Source organism: Podarcis bocagei (genome assembly GCF_964188305.1).
Source record: "Podarcis bocagei genome assembly, chromosome: 2".
In the NCBI taxonomy this organism is placed as follows: Eukaryota; Metazoa; Chordata; class Lepidosauria; order Squamata; family Lacertidae; genus Podarcis; species Podarcis bocagei.
The window spans coordinates 12788320-12806606 of record NC_138126.1 but is presented as its reverse complement, the minus strand read 5'-3'; the positions used below and the strand labels follow the sequence as shown (position 1 = coordinate 12806606).

The 18287-nt window shown below is 48.4% G+C and overlaps 1 protein-coding gene across 3 annotated transcripts; it reads left to right on the top strand.

Moving 5' to 3' along the window:
- Window positions 1-809: 809 nt before the first annotated feature.
- LOC308580641 (uncharacterized protein) lies at window positions 810-14274 on the top strand. Of its 3 annotated transcripts, none has more exons than XM_081182593.1 (4): window positions 810-931; window positions 7664-8587; window positions 10217-10343; window positions 11939-14272. In XM_081182593.1, the coding sequence occupies exons 2-4, from the start codon at window positions 7802-7804 to the stop codon at window positions 12790-12792; spliced, it is 1767 nt and encodes a 588-aa protein (XP_081038719.1). In that variant the 5' UTR covers window positions 810-931; window positions 7664-7801; the 3' UTR covers window positions 12793-14272. The 3 variants fall into 3 exon arrangements, with proteins under 3 accessions (XP_081038719.1, XP_081038720.1, XP_081038718.1); XM_081182594.1 differs by lacking the exon at window positions 810-931 and adding an exon at window positions 4841-5012 and having other exon boundaries at window positions 11942-14274; XM_081182592.1 differs by lacking the exon at window positions 810-931 and adding an exon at window positions 4843-5012.
- The last annotated feature ends 4013 nt before the right edge of the window (window positions 14275-18287 follow it).

Sequence of the window (18287 nt, the reverse complement as noted above, 5' to 3'; positions counted from 1 at the left end):
GCAGCAATTAAAAAACATAATTAATTTTAGAAAGAGTGTAAAACAACTTGAAATTACAAAAAGAAGTTGAGTCCTGAAAATATACACCTCAGGGTCGAAAGCATTGTTTGTTATAAAACCATGACTCGTGTGGTGAAGGCGAACAGGGTTGCATATACGCTGTACCTTTAAAGCACATCCTTTCCCTCAAAGAAATCTGAGCCTTGTAGTTTACCCCTCACAGTTACAATGCCCAGCAGCCCTTAACAAACTACAGTGCCCAGAATTCTTTGAGGTGGGAAGAATGCGCTCTGAATGTGCTTTAAAGGTAGTGTCTTGTACGAAGCCTAGGAAAGCTGTCTCTCTCTCATAACATTAGAAACGGGGGTCATCCAGCGAATCTGACTGGCTGGACTTTCAGGCAATGAGGAAGGGGGTAGAGCATCTGCTCTGCAAATAGGCAGCACGGTGTAGCGGTTAGAGTGCTGACCTAGGACTTGGGAGATCAGGGTTAAAATCCCCACTCGGCCATGACACTCGCTGGCCAGTCACTGTCTCTCAGCCTAAGCTACCACGCAGCGTTGGAACCGTAGAATCATAGATTTGGGACCCCAAGGGAAACCTAGTTCAACCACCTTGAGCTCCCGGGATGCTGATGTTGCAGAAAGGTCCCTGGTTCAAACCCCAGCATCTCTAGGTAACATTGGGAGAGACCTTCCCTTCTGAAACCTTGGAGAGCCCCTGGCAGTCTGTGTAGAGAACACAGACTATCAAAATCAGCTTGATAGCTTCCTCAGTTTGTCACGGGTTCCCAAAGTCATGTGGCTTAAAAGGTGTTGCTTCTTTTCACTTGTGATGCAAAGAGGGCATCTATTGGGAAAGATCAACAACACAGCCCTCACAAATCTGCTCAGAAGGAAGCCTGATGGAATCCAGCGGGGCTTTCTCTCAGGTAAGTGGGGTTCGGATCACAGCCTAGGATGCCTGCCTTAACGCTGGCTCTGCTAAAACAGAAAATATGCTCACAAATCATAGAATCATAGAATATCCCCTACACAATTATTAATAATTACGGTAATAATCTGCAATTATTAAGTTCGCAGATGACACCACCATAATGGGTTTAATAACAGCTGGAGACAAATCAGCGTATAGAGGGGAGGTCGCAAAAATATCTACATGGTGCCTAGGGAACAACTTGCACCTTAATATCAGCAAGACAAAGGAGATGGTGTTGGACTTTTGGAGGAGAAGAGAACTAGCCCCGCTGTACATCAGGGAGGGCTGTGTGGAGAGAGTCTCTTCCTTTAAATTCCTAGGAGTTTATCTTAGTGAAGACCTTACTTGGAAAATAAATACAACCCAGGTGGTTAAGAAAACCCAACAGAGACTCCATCTCCTCAGAATATTGCGTAAGAACAATGTCAATCAACACTTGATGATCTCCTTCTACCGGTCAACAATAGAAAGTGTCCTTTCATACTGCATCACGGTGTGGTGCGCTGGTTTGACATCATCTGACAGGAAGTGCCTACAGAGGGTGGTGAATACAGCACAAGATATTATGGGCTATCCCTTGAATCCGCTGGATGAAATAGGAGAAGAATGTTGCCTCAGGAGAGTGAGGAAAATTCTCAGGGATGATTCACACCCTGGCCGGCACTTTCTTGATCTCCTGCCCTTGGGCAGAAGATATAGAAGCATGATTAGTCGCACCAACAGGGTAAAGAACAGCTTCTATCCTGGGCTGTTAGGCTGCTGAATAAAAAGATAACAACAGGGCAACTGACTTTCAGGTTTGGTGGGTGTGCGTCAGTAAAGGAGGGGAATTAAGACTAAGAGAGCTGAGTGGGGGGTGATCATGTAATCTCACTGTATACAAGTTGTACAAGTGACAATAAAGTATTTCAATTTACAATGCAGGAATCTTAACTAAAGCATCCCTGACAGATAGGATGATCAGTGATAGGGGGGGGGGGTGGCGGCAAATGCAGCCTCTACCCAGGCCATGCCTCCAGCTGACTTTGCTTCAAATTCTCCCTGGGTTTTTGGGCCTGGCGGATGTGCCCTTGAGCTCCAGTGATTGCCTGGATGGAGAGTGGAGAGGGCCATGTGTGCATGTGTGGACACCACTGTGCAAAGGCAATGTTCACGTTTGCTCCACCCACTTCTGCCCCGGCTCCTTCCACCACTTGCATTTGGCCCCCAGTAGGGAAAACCTGTTGTCTTTGTCCATGGATGGTGTTCTTGAAGCTACTAGCATGAGTTTGATCAAACTGCGGGAGGCAGTGGAGGACAGAAGTGCCTGGCGTGCTCTGGTCCATGGGGTCATGAAGAGTCGGACACGACTAAACGACTAAACAACAACAACAGGGAAAACCTGAAAATGGTTCTCTGCCCTTGCTCTGTTCCAAATCGAGTTCTGTGCACCCCACTGGGTGAGTGGTGGCAGCAGAATGTTTGCAGGCAGAAATTCAACCAGTGCCACTTCCCCAAACATTTGCTCCCTATGCACCCCATGAATTTCTGCCCACCCACCCCCCCAGCCCCCAAAACACACTGGGCTGCTCTGCTGCAGCTACAACTGACGGGGATGTGAGTTAATGCAGCAGGTACAAAGCTGTGCAGAATCACTGTCCCGCCAGATGTTAGGTAAAGGGACCCCTGACCATTAGGTCCAGTTGTGGCCGACTCTGGAGTTGCAGTGCTCATCTCGCTTTACTGGCCAAGGGAGCTGGCGTACAGCTTCCGGGTCATGTGGCCAGCATGACTAAGCCACTTCTGGCGAACCAGAGCAGCGCACGGAAACACCGTTTACCTTCCCGCCAGAGTGGTACCTATTTATCTACTTGCACTTTGACGTGCTTTCAAACTGCTAGGTTGGCAGAAGCAGGGACCGAGCAACGGGAGCTCACCCCGTCACGGGGATTCAAACCGCCGACCTTCTGATCGGCAAGTCCTAGGCTCTGTGGTTTAACCCACAGCACCACCCGCATCCCTGGCCATTGCCCGTGCTTGCTGGGGCTGATGGGAGTTGTAGTTTGACATCTGGAGGGCCGGAGGCTGACTGAAGCAGAGCCTCTGGCCCTCCACATTTCTGAATACAGCTCCAGAAACACCCCCTAGCCCCAGTTTTCTGCACTGGGGAGCTGTAAACCTTTGATACCCCACCTGTCTGGCTTCCCCTATTCCCCATCACTGGGATCGGACGTAAATCAAGCTGTCCCCAGAGGAATCTGCCTTTTTTTCTGCATGGGAAACTCTGCTTCTAGCCTACCTCACAGGGTCATTCTGAGGATGGTGTGAGACCCAACAGAAGTGCCCTGGGGCCAGGGGAGAATAAACAGTATAGTCAATAATAATAAACGTTGTTTAGTCATTTAGTTGTTTCCGACTCTTCGTGACCCCCTGGACCAGAGCACGCCAGGCACTACTGTATTCCACTGCCTCCCACAGTTTGGTCAAACTCATGTTGGTAGCTTTGAGAACACTGTCCAACCATCTCTGTCGTCCCCTTCTCATTGTGCCCTCCATCTTTCCCAACATCACGGTCTTTTCCAGGGAGTCTTCTCTTCTTATGAGGTGGCCAAAGTATTGGAGAATGGATAGGTTGGATCTTCTTGCAGTCCATGGGACTCTCAAGAGTCTCTTCCAGCACCATAATTCAAAAGCATCAATTCTTTGGCGATCAGCCTTCCTTATGGTCCAGCTCTCACTTCCATACATCATCACTACTGGGAAAACCAGAGCTTTAACAATACGGACCTTTGTCGGCAAGGTGATGTCTCTGCTTTTTAAGATACAGTGGAACCTCTGGATGCGAACGGGATCTGTTCCAGAGCCCTGTGCGCATCCTGAAGCGAACGTAAGACACAAATGTGCATTTGCACGTACGTGGGTCGCGTTTCGCCTCTTCCGCGCATGCGCGTGATGTCCTTTTGAGCATCTGCGCATGCGCAAGCGGCGAAACCCGGAAGTAACGCACTCCATTATGTCCGGGTTGCCGCGGAGCACAACGGCCTTGGTCCAGTATATCTGAAGGAGCGTCTCCACCCCCATCGTTCTACCCGGACACTGAGGTCCAGCTCCGAGGGCCTTCTGGCAGTTCCCTCACTGCGAGAAGCCAAGTTACAGGGAACCAGGCAGAGGGCCTTCTCGGTAGTGGCGCCTTCCCTGTGAAACACCCTCCCACCTGATGTCAAAGAGAACAACAACTACCAGGCTTTTAGAAGACATCTGAATGCAGCCCTGTTTCGGGAAGCTTTTAATGTTTGATGTATTATAGTATTTTAATATTTTTTTGGAAGCCGCCCAGAGTGGCTGGGGAAGCCCAGCTAGATGGGCGGGGTATAAATAATAAATTATTATTATATTATTATTATAACCCGAAAATATTTAAGCTGAAGCGTATGCATCCCGAGGTATGACTGTACTGTCTAGGTTTGTCCCCTTAAGGAGTCTCAAAGCGGCTAACAATCTCCTTTCCCTTCCTCCTCCAGAGCAAACACTCTGTGAGGTGAGTGAGGCTGAGAGACTTCAGAGAAGTGTGACTGGCCCAAGGTCACCCAGCAGCTGCAGGTGGAGGGGCAGGGAATCGAACCCGGTTCCCGAGGTTACGAGTTCACCGCTCTTAACTACTACACCACACAGAGGCAATTATGCCTCTGAATACCATTTGCTGGAAACCACAGTGCGAAACCACATTTGCTCTGGTCCTCCTTGAAGATTTCCCACAGGCCACTGTGACTTGAAACAGGATGCCGGGCTGTGATCCCAAGGGATGCTCAACAGAAATGGCCCTCCGCTTTCTGAGCAATTTGCTTTATGGCCGTTCACCAAAGGGGTTAAGTTCATGGAGACTTGCATTTCCTAGAGATACTAAGAAGCTTTGGGAGCAGAGGGATGCGAAGAGAGCGCAACTCACTTCCTGCCCCGCCTCCTGTGGGAAAGCAGGGGTTTAAATTTCCCAGGCGCTGCAGGAGGAGCAGCGGTGCTGATCTCCCGCCTCCCTTGTTCTTTTTAGGAAAGATCAGGTGAGTGGGGGGGGGGGGGAGTGGGCTTGCAGCAGGAAGAGATGGAGAATTTCAGTAGAGAGAGTCTCCGGTTGGGCTTCTGTGCCTTTCGTAACTGGGTGGCAGGCAGAAGTTGAACAGGTGAAGCCTTCCTCCATCATGGCATTTCTGTGTTTGGGAGCAGCTGCACCTGCTGGATTTCTGCACTGGGGTTAGCTGGTGATGGTGCCTTTTTGCATGCACACACGCCCTTCCTCTGCTGGATCGCTCTGAATCAAGGACCTAGGGAGATAGAGCATGAGATTCTTAATCTCAGGGTTGTGGGTTTGACACCCACTTTGGGCAAAAATCCTGCATTGCTGGGGGCCGGACTAGATGACTCCTGTGGTCCCTTCCAACTCTGCAATTCTGTGATTTTAGGCTTCTTGGCTTGATAAAGCATTCAGTGGCTGCCAGCCGCAGTGTCTGTGTTTTCCTTGCACTGGCAAAGGCAGGATACGCCTCTGGTATCAATTTTTGGGAATCACAAGTGGGAGGAGTCAGTGCTGTTACACTCATGTCCTGCTTGGGGTTTCCCATTGGGGTGTCTGGTTTGGCCACTGTGAGAAGAGAATGCCAGACTAGGTGGGCCGTTTATTTACTAATTATATTTTATATCCCACCTTACATACGAGGAATAATAATAATAATAATATATTTATTATTTATACCCCGCCCATCTGGCTGGGTTTCCCCAGCCACTCTGGGTGGCTTCCAACAAAACACTAAAATACAATAACCTATTAAACATTAAAAGCTTCCCTAAACAGGGCTGCCTTCAGATGTCTTCTAAAAGTTCTATTTTTCTCTTATACATCTGGTGCGTTCCACAGGGCAGGTGGCACTACCGAGAAGGCCCTCTGCCTGGTTCTCTGTAACTTGGCTTCTCGCAGCGAGGGAACCACCAGAAGGCCCTTGGAGCTGGACCTCAGTGTCCGGGCAGAACAATGCAGGTGGAGACGCTCCTTCAGGTCTACTGGGCTGAGGCCGTATAGGGCTTTAAAGGTCAGCACCAACACTTTGAATTGTGCTCGGAAACACACTGGGAGCCAGTGTAGGTCTTTCAAGACCGGTGTTATATGGAACTCAAGGTGGAAGACATAGTCCTCCCCAATTTATCCTCAGAACAGCCCTTGGGGGTAGGCTAGGCTGAGAATTGCTGACTGGCCCAAGATTAAGTTTACCAGATTTTTTTCAATGAATCCAGGGACATTTTTAAGCAGAGGCTTGACAACCATATGTCAGGAGTGCTCTGATGGTGTTTCCTGCTTGGCAGGGGGTTGGACTCGATGGCCCTTGTGGTCTCTTCCAACTCTATGATTCTATGATTTTTCAACTTCAATTGATTTTGAATCGGGATTGATTTGTAAATCCAGGGACTGTCCCTGGGAAGCGGGGACGTCTGGTAACCTTACCCAAGATCACCCTGTGAACTTCATGTTCCGAGGGGGATTTGAACCCTGGTCTCCCAGGTCCTGGCCCAACAGGCCTTAGTCTTATTCCCTGAAAGAGCTGTGGGTGTTGATTGTATTGAATATGTATGAACACAGGCATGGAAGGAGAAACATGGGCAGGAGGGTGAAATAAATCTCTGCTAAATGAAGAATATGTCATAGCTCAGGGGTAGATCCCCCGCTTTGTATGTGGAAAGTCCCAGGTTCATAGAATTATACGGCCAGAAATGAGCAGGGATGTAATTTATTCAATGCTTTTGTTCAATGCATCCCTGTGCGGCCTCTGCTTAAACATCTCCAGCGAAGGAGAGGCCATTGGTTTCTTGTGATATTTATCCAAAATCTGCATCTTCCCTGCGGTTTCCTCCTACAGGTTCTAGTCTAGGGTTGCCATATTTCAAAAAGTAAAAACCATGAAACCCCAAAAGTTAATGATTTTTTTTTAGGAAGACCCCAAAGTCGTTGAGCTTTTTTCTTACCAAACCTCCAAAAAACCACGATTTTGCAATTGACTTGCCTAAGATCAAGGGCAAATTTTCAATTCTGCATTTGAAATCCTAGTACATGTGGCAGCCCTATATCTAGTCCGATCCCCTGGGGCGACAGAGAATGACATTCACGCCTTTTGAAAACACTCTTGTTCCATTTTAAGAGACATGGACAGTTGTTAAAGGTAAAGGGACCCCTGACCATTAGGTCCAGTCGGGACCGACTCTGGGGTTGCGGCGCTCATCTCGCTTTACTGGCCGAGGGACCCGGCGTACAGCTTCCGGGTCATGTGGCCAGCATGACTAAGCTGCTTCTGGCGAACCAGAGCAGCGCACGGAAACACCGTTTACCTTCCCGCCGGAGCTGTACCTATTTATCTACTTGCACTTTGACGTGCTTTCGAACTGCTAGGTTGGGAGGAGCAGGGACCGAGCAACGGGAGCTCACCCCATCGCGGGGATTCAAACCGCCAACCTTCTGATCGGCAAGCCCTAGGCTCAGTGGTTTAGACCACAGCGTCACCCGTGCCCCTAGGAAACTCTTAGCAAGCTACAGTTCCCAGGATTCTTTGCAGGAAGCCATGATTGTGGAATGGTATTAAGTGGATATGTTTAGCCTTGGTTTGATCTAGCAGTGCTTGTCTTGTATTCTTATGAAATTAATATATATCTCCTTTTTTTCCCTCCTCAGGAAGCTTAAACTTCCCTTCCAAACCGCTTGCATGTCTGCACACCCAGCAGCTTCGTGAGGTCAAAAGCTTCACAGCCTGGGCTTGCGGAAAGAACTGGTAACTTGGGCTCGGGCGGACATTTGCTGGGAAGAAATAAAATGGCAGCCAAGCCGAGGGACGGATTGGTGCTGGGTCTCCAGCCCGAGGCTGGGCCTCAACAGGGAGTGAAATTGGAGCAACCGGACCTAGCAGCCCTTGACCCAGGAGTGGGGAATGGCCCGCACGTCATGCAGGCCAGGAATACCAGGGAATTCTGGGAGAGAAACATGTCGGGCCACGTCAAGCAGGAGCCACAGAAGGGGCTGCAGCAGCCATGGGAGACCCAGCTGCAGGAGTTCCTCAGAGCGATGGAGTCTTCCCACTCCGACGGGAGAAACCAGCACCAGCGGACATTGGCGTTGCGGGATGAGGCCCACCCCGTCCTGCCTCCTTCGGTGGGAATGGATGGCGCCAGGCCGCATATGAGGAACGAGATGGCAACCCCTCTCCTTCCAGGGCCCTGCAGAGAAGCCCAGCAGCCGGCTAACAGCCTCTTGGCCAAAGAGACAGGAGAGTCTGGGAAAGTCAAGGAAGAGGTCCTGGGGGAGGAGGAGAATGGCGTGGCCACTGGCATGGACGCCGAGCGCCAGCGCTTCCGGCAGTTTGGCTACCAGGAGGCCGAGGGGCCTCGAGAGACTTGCAGCCGCCTCTGGGATCTTTGCCGCTGGTGGCTGAAGCCGGAGAGGCGCAGCAAGGAGCAGATCCTGGAGCTGGTGATCCTGGAGCAGTTCCTGGCTGTCCTGCCCTCGGAGATGCAGAGCTGGGTCAGGAAAGGCGGGCCAGAGAGCTGCTCGCGAGCGGTGGCCTTGGCGGAAGACTTCCTGCTAAGGCAGCGGCCCGAGCAGGTGAGTGTCTGCTTCTCCCTGCTACCTTCCTCTTTTTTTTATTGGAAGTTTTATTTACAACATAACATAAACCCCACCCCACCCCAATACAGAAATCCACCCTCATTAAACGTGAACATAACACACAATAAACATAACATACAACAATACAAACAACCAAATAAAAGACTTCCTTGATCCTGTATCTGGCCTCCTTACTTACTTCTTATAAGCTGTTTCCTTTATGAATAATTATTAAGATTTTTCTAATAACTTAAGTATCCACAAAGTCTCCTGCAGACATTAATCGAAACAAGTCCAGGTATGTATTTTAGGGCACTGTTTTGTGAAGTATTCTCTGCATTTTCCCCATGCTTTTTGAAACTCTCTAACAATTTGTCTTGCCATTCCTTTTTCGTTAGCACAATTTCTTTTCCCCAGTTTTTAGCAGTTAGGATCCTTGCCGCTCCTGTGGCATACAGGAATATCTGGAGGAATATTCTGCTTCTCCCTGCTACCTGTGAGGCTTTCGGAGTTGCGGAGAGGGCAGAGACAGGCCGCATTCACAGCCTACATTAAGGCACTATAACAGTCACGGCTTCTCCCAAAGGATTCTGGGAGCTGTGATTTAAGGATGCTGAGCATCGTTCGGAAACCCCCGTTTTCCTCAGAGCTGCGGTTCTCAGAGTGCTTTAACAGTCAATCCCTCTTCTCAGGGAGCTCTGGGAATTGACGGCCTCTGAGGGGGAAAGGGGGTTTCCCAACAACTCTCAGTGCCCATTACAAACTCCCATAATTCTTTGGGGGAAGCCATGACTATTCAACATGATCTCCTAGTGTTTTAAGTGGGGTGAATGTTGGCCTTAATGGACGGACAGTAGCTCAGTGGCAGAGCTCTTACTTCGGATACAGAAATATTCACAGGATCATTCCCTGGCATCTTCAGTTCGAAAAAGGGCCTGACCACAAGGGATGGGAATACAGTGGTGCCCCGCAAGACGAATGCCTCGCAAGACGGAAAACCCGCTAGACAAAAGGGTTTTCCGTTTTTGAGCTGCTTCGCAAGACGATCTTCCCTATGGGCTTGCTTCGCAAGACGAAAATGTCTTGCAAGTGTTCCGATTTTTTTTCACTCCCCCCCCCCTTTTTCTAAGCTGCTAAGCCGCTAATAGCCTTTTAGCTGCTAATCCGCTAAGCCTTTAATAGCCGCTAATAGCGCTAATCCGCTAAGCCGCTAATAGGGTTGCTTCGCAAGATGAAAAAACAGCTAGACGAAGAGACTCACGGAACGGATTAATTTCGTCTTGCGAGGCACCACTGTAATCCTCTGCATGTGACCTTGATAGCTGCTGCCAGTCAGACCAGACAACACTAAGCTAGATGGGGAAGAAACTTAATTCATTGTCCACACTTAGCAAGCAGAAGGTCCCAGGTATCTGAAACCCAGGGTGTGGGTGTGTGCTTCTAGCCTGTGAATGGTCTGAGTATGCCCTACAGTAACCGAAATAATCACACATTTTTCCCTTCCTCTCCCACCCACCTATATATTTTTTAAAAAAAATTAGTGTAAGCCCTTTGGGGCAGGAGCGAAGCGCCATGCCCACCGGGCTGGGGCTGGATAAGTAAGAACAATCTCTCCCTCTGTTTCAGGTGCCGGGGGTGTCCAAGGAGGGGTCTGCCAAGATCCCTGAAGTGGAGGCGTCTCCCTTGGGCGCCTGGCCAAGGCCTCTCTTCAGAGAGATCAAACAGGAAGGCGACAGAGAAGCAGCCTTGCTGGGTAAGGATTCCTGGTGGCAGAGTTTTAACCACATTGCTTCTCCCATGTTTTCCTTTGGTCCTGCCCAGCACTGGCATATGGCCCTCAGAAGGTTCTGCAGAAGGGAATGTGGCCCTCACACTGAACAAAGTCTAAACAGAGAACATTGTCCTTCAGGTAACCTGGTGCCAAGCTCCTCAGGGCTCTGCACATTAATAGCAAGCCTTTGAACATGGCTTCGTAGCTAACAGGCAAACAGCAAATAACACTGAGATTCTCTCCTTATTCCTTTTTTAAAAAAAAATTAATTTATTGAGTTTTCCAAATCTAGTTACATTTCATTACATGAATCTATAACATAAAGCATTGCTCAGACAGAGTACCGACTTCCTTCCCTCCCACTTTCTGACTTCCAAACATCTTTTTTTTTTTAAAAAAAAAAAATAATTTTTATTAACAGGCCAATCAAATCACATTATTTCCAAATCACATTAGTTCCAAATTATACAGCTAGATTTTTAAATTTTATTGGGGGTACACTCTCCAAAAATCATATCACATAGGGACAGACGCCATTCCACACTTCCGTAAAGAAATTATCCTCGGTCTGTCCTTTAATTTTCCCAGGCTTGCCAAGTATATCACAGAGGGCTCTGCCAGGTTTAGATCACATTCCAATCATCATTCACATTCCGATGACCCTGGTCCTCCTCCCCCCCGTATTTCTTAGACAAGCCTGTCTTAGCGAGACGCCATTTAAAACTGTGTCAAAAAAATTTCCTCCGTACTCCGATGTTTACCAATCCTATCTTTGATCAATGATTCACTCCACACAGTTCTTAAATTCCTGCTTGTGATTAATATAATGCAACGATCTTCTTTCTGGGGTGGAGGGTTATTAATACTCACATAAGGCAAAGAAAATAAAAGTTTTTTCCTCCACCCCCCTTCCGTTTTGCTCCAAACATACCAGTCTCTTAATGGTGATTCATCACTTGATATATTTGTCCCGCCCGTCGCTCCAGTCACTGAGATCCATTAATCAGCATTCTTATCTCCTGAACTTCGCTTGATGTATGTGCTTTAGCTTCTTTCCAATTATATGTTTCCAATTATATTTTCGAGCTAAAGCGAACCCAGGCGCTGGTTGGAGACAGCATCAGGAAGAGCCGACTTCACCGAGGGCTTGTGCCAAGTGACTGGCACCCCCTTCTTTCGAATCCGGGGGTGCGTTATGGACACCGCTGGCAAGGCAGTCCCCCCCATCTCCTTGGGGGGGGGGCGGAAGGCTGCATACTTCCCATAGCAGCCTCTTAATTACCTCGTGTTGGTCGGAGAGATGTTACTGTTGGCCATCTTCCAATGCGCCACCTGGTGGCCCCCCCTGACTTCCAAACATCTATTTATAAATTTTCGCATTTCTATAACCACTTTTTTACTTTAAATCTTCTTCTTTTTTATAAAAATTACTTCCTTATATGTAAATCGGTTCCTTATTTTCACGTTACAAAGCATTTCAATTCAAACCTACAAACATTTTCAAATGTTTACAATTTTCTTTCATATAAAATATAAATTTGCTCCAGTCCTTCTGAAACAGTTCGTTCTTATTCCAGCAGGAGGTGGGCAGGAGCAGAACAAACAAGAAAATGCCAGGAAACGGGAACCGCACTGGGTGCTGTCAGGAAGGGGCGGGCAGAATACCTCTGGCTGGCCCAATCGGGGCGAAGCGTCTGCCAGCCAGGAGGAAGCGTACCCCGAGAAAGAAGGGGACAAGTTTATAAATTCCCAGGGCAGGTACGTGGAATTCGATGGGAATGCAGCCCAGCTCACCGTCCCCGCACAAAGCGAGTCGCAGAAGCCGGCTCACGAGAGGCAGAAGTCCTGCGCCCACTGCGGGAAGGACTTCCAGCTGAAGTGCAACCTGCAGGCCCACGAGAGGACCCACACGGGCGAGAAGCCCTACAAGTGCTCCGTCTGCGGGAAGGGCTTCAGCACGAGGGCGTACCTGATCACCCACGAGAGGATCCACACGGGTGAGAAGCCGTACCAGTGCTCGGACTGCGGCAAGAGCTTCTGTGACAACTCCAACCTGATAGTCCACCGGAGGACCCACACTGGCGAGAGGCCCTACAAGTGCACGGACTGCGGGAAGAGCTTCCGGGAGAGGCCGGTGCTCATCCGGCACCAACGGATCCACACGGGAGAGAAGCCCTACAAGTGCAGGGACTGCGGCAAGAGCTTCAGCCAGAGCTCGGGCCTCCTGGTGCACGAGAGGACCCACACGCGAGAGAAGCCCTACACGTGCACGGACTGCGGGAAGAGCTTCGGCGGCAACTCGAACCTCAGGGTCCACATGAGGATCCACACCGGGGAGAAGCCCTACAGGTGCTCGGACTGCGGGAAGATCTTCAGCGACCGCTCGCTTCTCGTGCGACATCAGAGCACCCACCAAGAGGGGAAGTGTTAGAAAAGGGCGGGGGAACAACACACAAACTGGAGTTTCACAGTTCCATACTGTCTAGGAAAATGACATTTTGATGCACACATGTACCCCACTCACACGTACAGTGGTACCTCAGGTTAAGTACTTAATACATTCTGGAGGTCTGTTCTTAACCTGAAACTGTTCTTAACCTGAAGCACCACTTTAGCTAATGGGGCCTCCTGCTGCCGCCGCGCCGCCGGAGCACGATTTCTGTTCTCATCCTGAAGCAAAGTTCTTAACCCGAGGTACTATTTCTGGGTTAGCGGAGTCTGTAACCTGAAGCGTCTGTAACCCAAGGTACCACTGTACATTTAACGTGCTGTGGTACCGCTTTAAACAGTCATGGCTTCCCCCAAAGGATTCTGGGAGCTGTGTTCTGTTAAAGGTGCTCAGAGTTGTTAGGCAAGACCTCTCTTCCTTTCACAGAGCCACAATTTCCAGAGCTCCCTGTGAAGAGGGAATAATAATAATAATAATAATAATAATAATAATAATAATAATACCCCGCCCATCTGGCTGGGTTTCCCCAGCTACTCTGGGTGGCTCCCAACAGAACATTAAAAACATGGTAAAACATCTAACATAAAAAACTTCTCTAAACAGGGCTGCCTTCAGATGTCTTCTAAACGTCTGAGAGTTGTTTATTTCCTTGACATCTGATGGGTGGGCGTTTCACAGGGCAGGCGCCACTACCGAGAAGGCCCTCTGCTCAATATCAAACCACTCAGGGAGTCGTAACTCTGCGATGGGAATAGAGGCCTCTCAGCACCCTTAGCAAACCACAGTTCCCATGATTCTTTGGGGGAAACCATGACTGTTTATAGAACCATAGAGTTGGTCCTGTGGGTCGTCTAGTTCAACCCCCTGCAATGCAGGAATCTCAGCTAAAGCATCCATGATAGATGGCCATTCAAACTCTGCTCAGATACCTCCAAGGAAGAGAGGCCATAACCTCCCGGGGGACTGTTTCGCTGTCAAGCAGATTTTACTGTCAAAAAGTTCTTCCTGGTGTTTAGTCGGAATCTCTTTTTTTGTAACTTGAATCCGGCAGAGGTGTGAATGTGGCTGTAGTTGCCTTACAACCCACCCTGATTACGCCCAGACTCTTTAAAAAAATGCATCTTTCTGCCTTTGAACCACATGCCAAAATGGCTGAGTGGGAAGACCTAGAAAGCGTCTCATGTCCACAACCAGGCAATAAATAGCTTTATCAGGGCTGACCAAGACGTCAGGAAAGCGCAAGCCATTCTCAAGGTCCACAGAACTCTTCCATCAGGTTGGACGTTAAGCAAAGCGGGAGGGAGAGGGAGGGAGGGAATTGCCTGCTCCGTCACTGTGTAGCCGCAAAGTCACATGCTTTGAAAATCCGAATAGAGCCGCAGCAAATGCGCAGGGAATCTCTGGGATTAGGGAGGAGAAATTGTGGGACAGCAGCCCACACCACATGGACGAGGTGGGATTAATAATAATAATAATAATAATAATAATAATAATAATAATAATAATGATACATTTTATTTATACCCTGCCCGCCCCGGCCAGAGCCGGCTCAGGGCAGCTAACACCAATAAAATCACAGTAAAAACATAATAGGGGTAAAAGAGAGGTTGGGGGAAAGGAAAAGGGGGGGGGACCAATTTAAAATACAGGTTAAAATGCAATTTAAAATGCAGCCTCATTTTAAAGTAGCTGATAAATCAAGACCATAAGGGGAGGGAAACATAAGGGTCAGACCGAGTCCAAACCAAAGGCCAGGTGGAACAGCTCTGTCTTGCCAGCCCTGCAGAAAGATGTCAAGTCCCGTAGGGCCCTAGTCTCTTGTGACAGAGCGTTCCACCACGTCGGAGCCAGTGCTGAAAAGACCCTGGCCCTAGTTGAAACCAATCTAACCTCCTTGAGGCTCGGGACCTCCTGAATGTTGTCATTTGTGGACCTGAAGGTCCTCCGTGGGGCATACCAGGAGAGGTGGTCCCGTTGGTACGTGGGTCCTAGGCCACATAAGGCTTTAAAGGTCAAAACCAGCACCTTAAACCTGACCCTGTACTCCACCTGGAGCCAGTGCAGTTGGTAAAGCACTGAATGAATGTGATCCTGCGGCAAGGACCCCGTAAGGAGCCTCGCCATGGCATTCTGCACCCGCTGAAGTTTCTGGGTCAGCTTCAAGGACAGCCCTGCGTAGAGCGAGTTACAATAATCAAGCCTGGAGGTGACAGTTGCATGGATCATTAAAGGATGAGCAAGCGATTCACAGTCCACATTAAGCCGAGGTGTGGCCAGGCCGTGTGACTTAATGCAGACCTCACGGCTACAGCATCTTAAGTGGTTCGTCACTGCCCTTTCCCTCCTGCCCTCTGCTCTGCTTAACTTCCAGCCTGATTTCTGGAGAAGTGGAAAGCTTTGCTGACCGCTGAGCACCTGTGACTCTCCACTCAGGAAAGGCCCTCTTTTCTTGTGAGGTGGTGGAAAAGTACACAGAGCTGGAGGGGTGATGGGAGTCATATTCCAGCAAAAACCTGGAAGGTCGCAGCTTGTGCAGCCCTGTCAAAGAGACTACAGTGGTGCCCCGCAAGACGAATGCCTCGCAAGACGGAAAACTCGCTAGACGAAAGAGTTTTCCGTTTTGGAGGTGCTTCGCAAAACGAATTTCCTATGGGCTTGCTTCGCAAGACGACAATGTCTTGCGAGTTCCTGCTGGTTCCCCCCCCCCTTTTCCTAAGCCGCTAAGCCGCTTATCAGCTGATCCGATCAGCAGATAAGCCGCTAATAGCGCTAATCCGCTAATCCGTCAATGGGCTTGCTTCGCAAGAGGAAAAAACCGCTAGACGAAGAGAATCACAGAACGGAGGCACCACTGTAGTCCTCAAGCAAACGGCAGCCAGAGTGGCATGCTGTTCACAATTCCACTGCCCCTTTGACACATGTCATTTAGCAAGGGGAACGAAACCCTAGTAGTAGCTTAGTAGCGGTTATGGGTACAGGCCGAAGTTTCTCGTAGGTTTTAAGTTTGTAGGGTATAACTCTGTAGCATGTACACGTTCCTTGCCACTTCTAGCGGGAGGGAGGTGGGTTTGAAGGGTACGAAACGCGATGCTGACGAATGCGGATTTGTATATATGCAGAGTTTTAAATTTAAGATTTCTCTTCTCCCCCACTGCCCAGCCTCTGTGTCAGCAGTTCTTCCAGGAGTGGCTCCATGTTTTGGGATTAGCTTTGCCCTAGGATAGGGAAATTTGTCATTAGAAAGACGTATGACTCATATAGCTAATAGATTTTTTTTCGTTCCTAGGTAGTTTAGGGGTTCTATGATGATCAGATTTGGTTTGTTTGGGTATTTTCCCCCAATCCAAGAATTTTAGAGAAAATGTTTTTATGGACATGTAAGAAACACTGATTATAACAAATAAAAAGGAGTTCTTAAAAAATGTGTATGGCTTGGACATGATATACTTGGCCTTGGCTCAGTATACCTGAAGGAGCGTCTCCACCCCCATCGTTCTGCCTGGACACTGAGTTCCCTCACTGCGAGAAGCAAAGCTACAGGGAACCAGGCAGAGGGCCTTCTCGGTAGTGGCGCCCGCCCTGTGGAACGCCCTCCCATCAGATGTCAAAGAGATAAACAACTACCTGACATTTAGAAGACATCTGAAGGCAGCCCTGTTTAGGGAAGTTTTTAATGTGTGGTATTTTAATTTATTTTTAATCTTTGTTGGAAGCCGCCCAGAGTGGCTGGGGAAACCCAGCCAGTTGGGCGGGGTACAAATAATACATTATTATTATTATTATTATTATTATTATTATTATTATTATTATTTCTTTGAAAAGGAAAAGTGTATTTATCATTGTAAACTCTTAATACTGTGGTGGTTTGTTTGCAGTGGTTAGAGTTGGGGTAATCATTGGAACCTTCCAGATCTAGTTGAGATCCACTTGGAACCAAAAAGATCCTTTATGGAGGAGCAATCCATCACTTGGGGGGGGGGCTACCACAGAGAAGACTCAGTGCAACTTATAAAGAGTAGGATTACTCAAGGTGTCTGGACTGCATCCCTGGGGGCTGATGGGAGTTGAAGCTGCAACACCTGGACGGCACCAGGCCTGCTGCCACCACTGCGTTAGACTATCCTTACTACTATTATGATGAGTCTCAGTAGGGCTCCCTTATAGTGCACTGTCAAGGCTGTGTCATCTGCAAACAACGCCTCTCAGATAAGGACCGGGACTTTTTCCTTTTGGTGCAGAGATGTGCCAAATTGAACAAACCCCAGTCGCTTTCTTGAATGGATGTGACTGGAAACAAACAGTGAGGTTGTGTCTCCATAACGGTGACCAGAGGAGGAATGGCTGATGGGAGGAGTGCAGGGAGAAGAAATGTTGCAGTGCTTCTGCAGCACCACAACTGGACGCCTTCCTCTGCCCCAGCTGCAACAAAACATGTCTCTCCCCTATCAGTCTCTACAGCCACAGCTGGATGCCAAGAATATTATTATTATTATTATTATTATTATTATTATTATTATTATTATTATGCATTTATTTATTTATACTGCACCTTCTTCCCTGGCAGCTTACAGACAATAAATAACAATTTTATTATTTGTACCCTATACATTATTATTTGTAGGGTATAACTCTGTTCTGATGTATATAAAAACATAATACACTGGTACCTTGGTTTACAACCATAATCCATTCCGGAGGTCCGTTTGTAAACCAAAACAGGTTGTAACCCAATGGGACCTCAAAAAAAAATTGTTTGTAATTAAAAAAAAAGGCGGGTTGTAATCCAAAAAAAGTTGCAAACCGGGACACGCACTTCTGGGTTTGACATGTTTGTAATCAAAAACGTATGCAAACCAAGAGGTATGCAAACCAAGGTACCACTGTAAAACATTGCACAATACACATTTTAAAACTTCCCCATACAGGGCTGCCTTCAGATCATAGCTGTCAGCTTTCAGATTTGAAAATAAGGGATCAGCAGCCTCAAAAATAAGGGATCAGCAGCCTCACCTGTCCCGGGGACAGTCTACGGGATATCTAATAATCCGGGATAGCAGCAGGAAACGGCGCTGGAATAAGGGAATACCCGCAAAAAAAGGGAAGGTTGACAGCTATGCTTCAGATGTCCTCTAAAGCTGATATAGTTGTTTATCTCCTTATCTTCCTCCTCCTCCTCCAACCCCCCCCCCATTGCACATTCTTTGCACGAAAATCACTAAAATGCCAATATTATAAAAACAAGAGCGTAAAATGTACGCATCACAAGCGTCTGAATTCGACCAGGAGCTGGCCGGAGATGTCGTTTGCCAGGATTTTACAACAGCTAGCGACCCCCCCCCCCAAAACCAGGGCTAAATGGAGCCTCCCGGGCCAGTGGCAGTCTATCTCTAAATCCTTGCAACAGAAAAAGGAGGCGGCTTTTGCGCTTGCAGTCTTCTGGCTGGCCACTGTCAGAAGAGGAGGCTGGGCTTTTCAAG

What these genes read in the sequence shown, in the direction of transcription:
- LOC308580641 (XM_081182593.1), top strand. Translation starts at nt 7,802, where the DNA reads ATGGCAGCCAAGCCGAGGGACGGATTGGTGCTGGGTCTCCAGCCCGAG. An exon ending in TAAGGCAGCGGCCCGAGCAG is followed by an intron (nt 8,588 to 10,216) that starts GTGAGTGTCTGC and finishes CCTCTGTTTCAG; the next exon opens with GTGCCGGGGGTGTCCAAGGA. An exon ending in CAGAGAAGCAGCCTTGCTGG is followed by an intron (nt 10,344 to 11,938) that starts GTAAGGATTCCT and finishes TTCTTATTCCAG; the next exon opens with CAGGAGGTGGGCAGGAGCAG.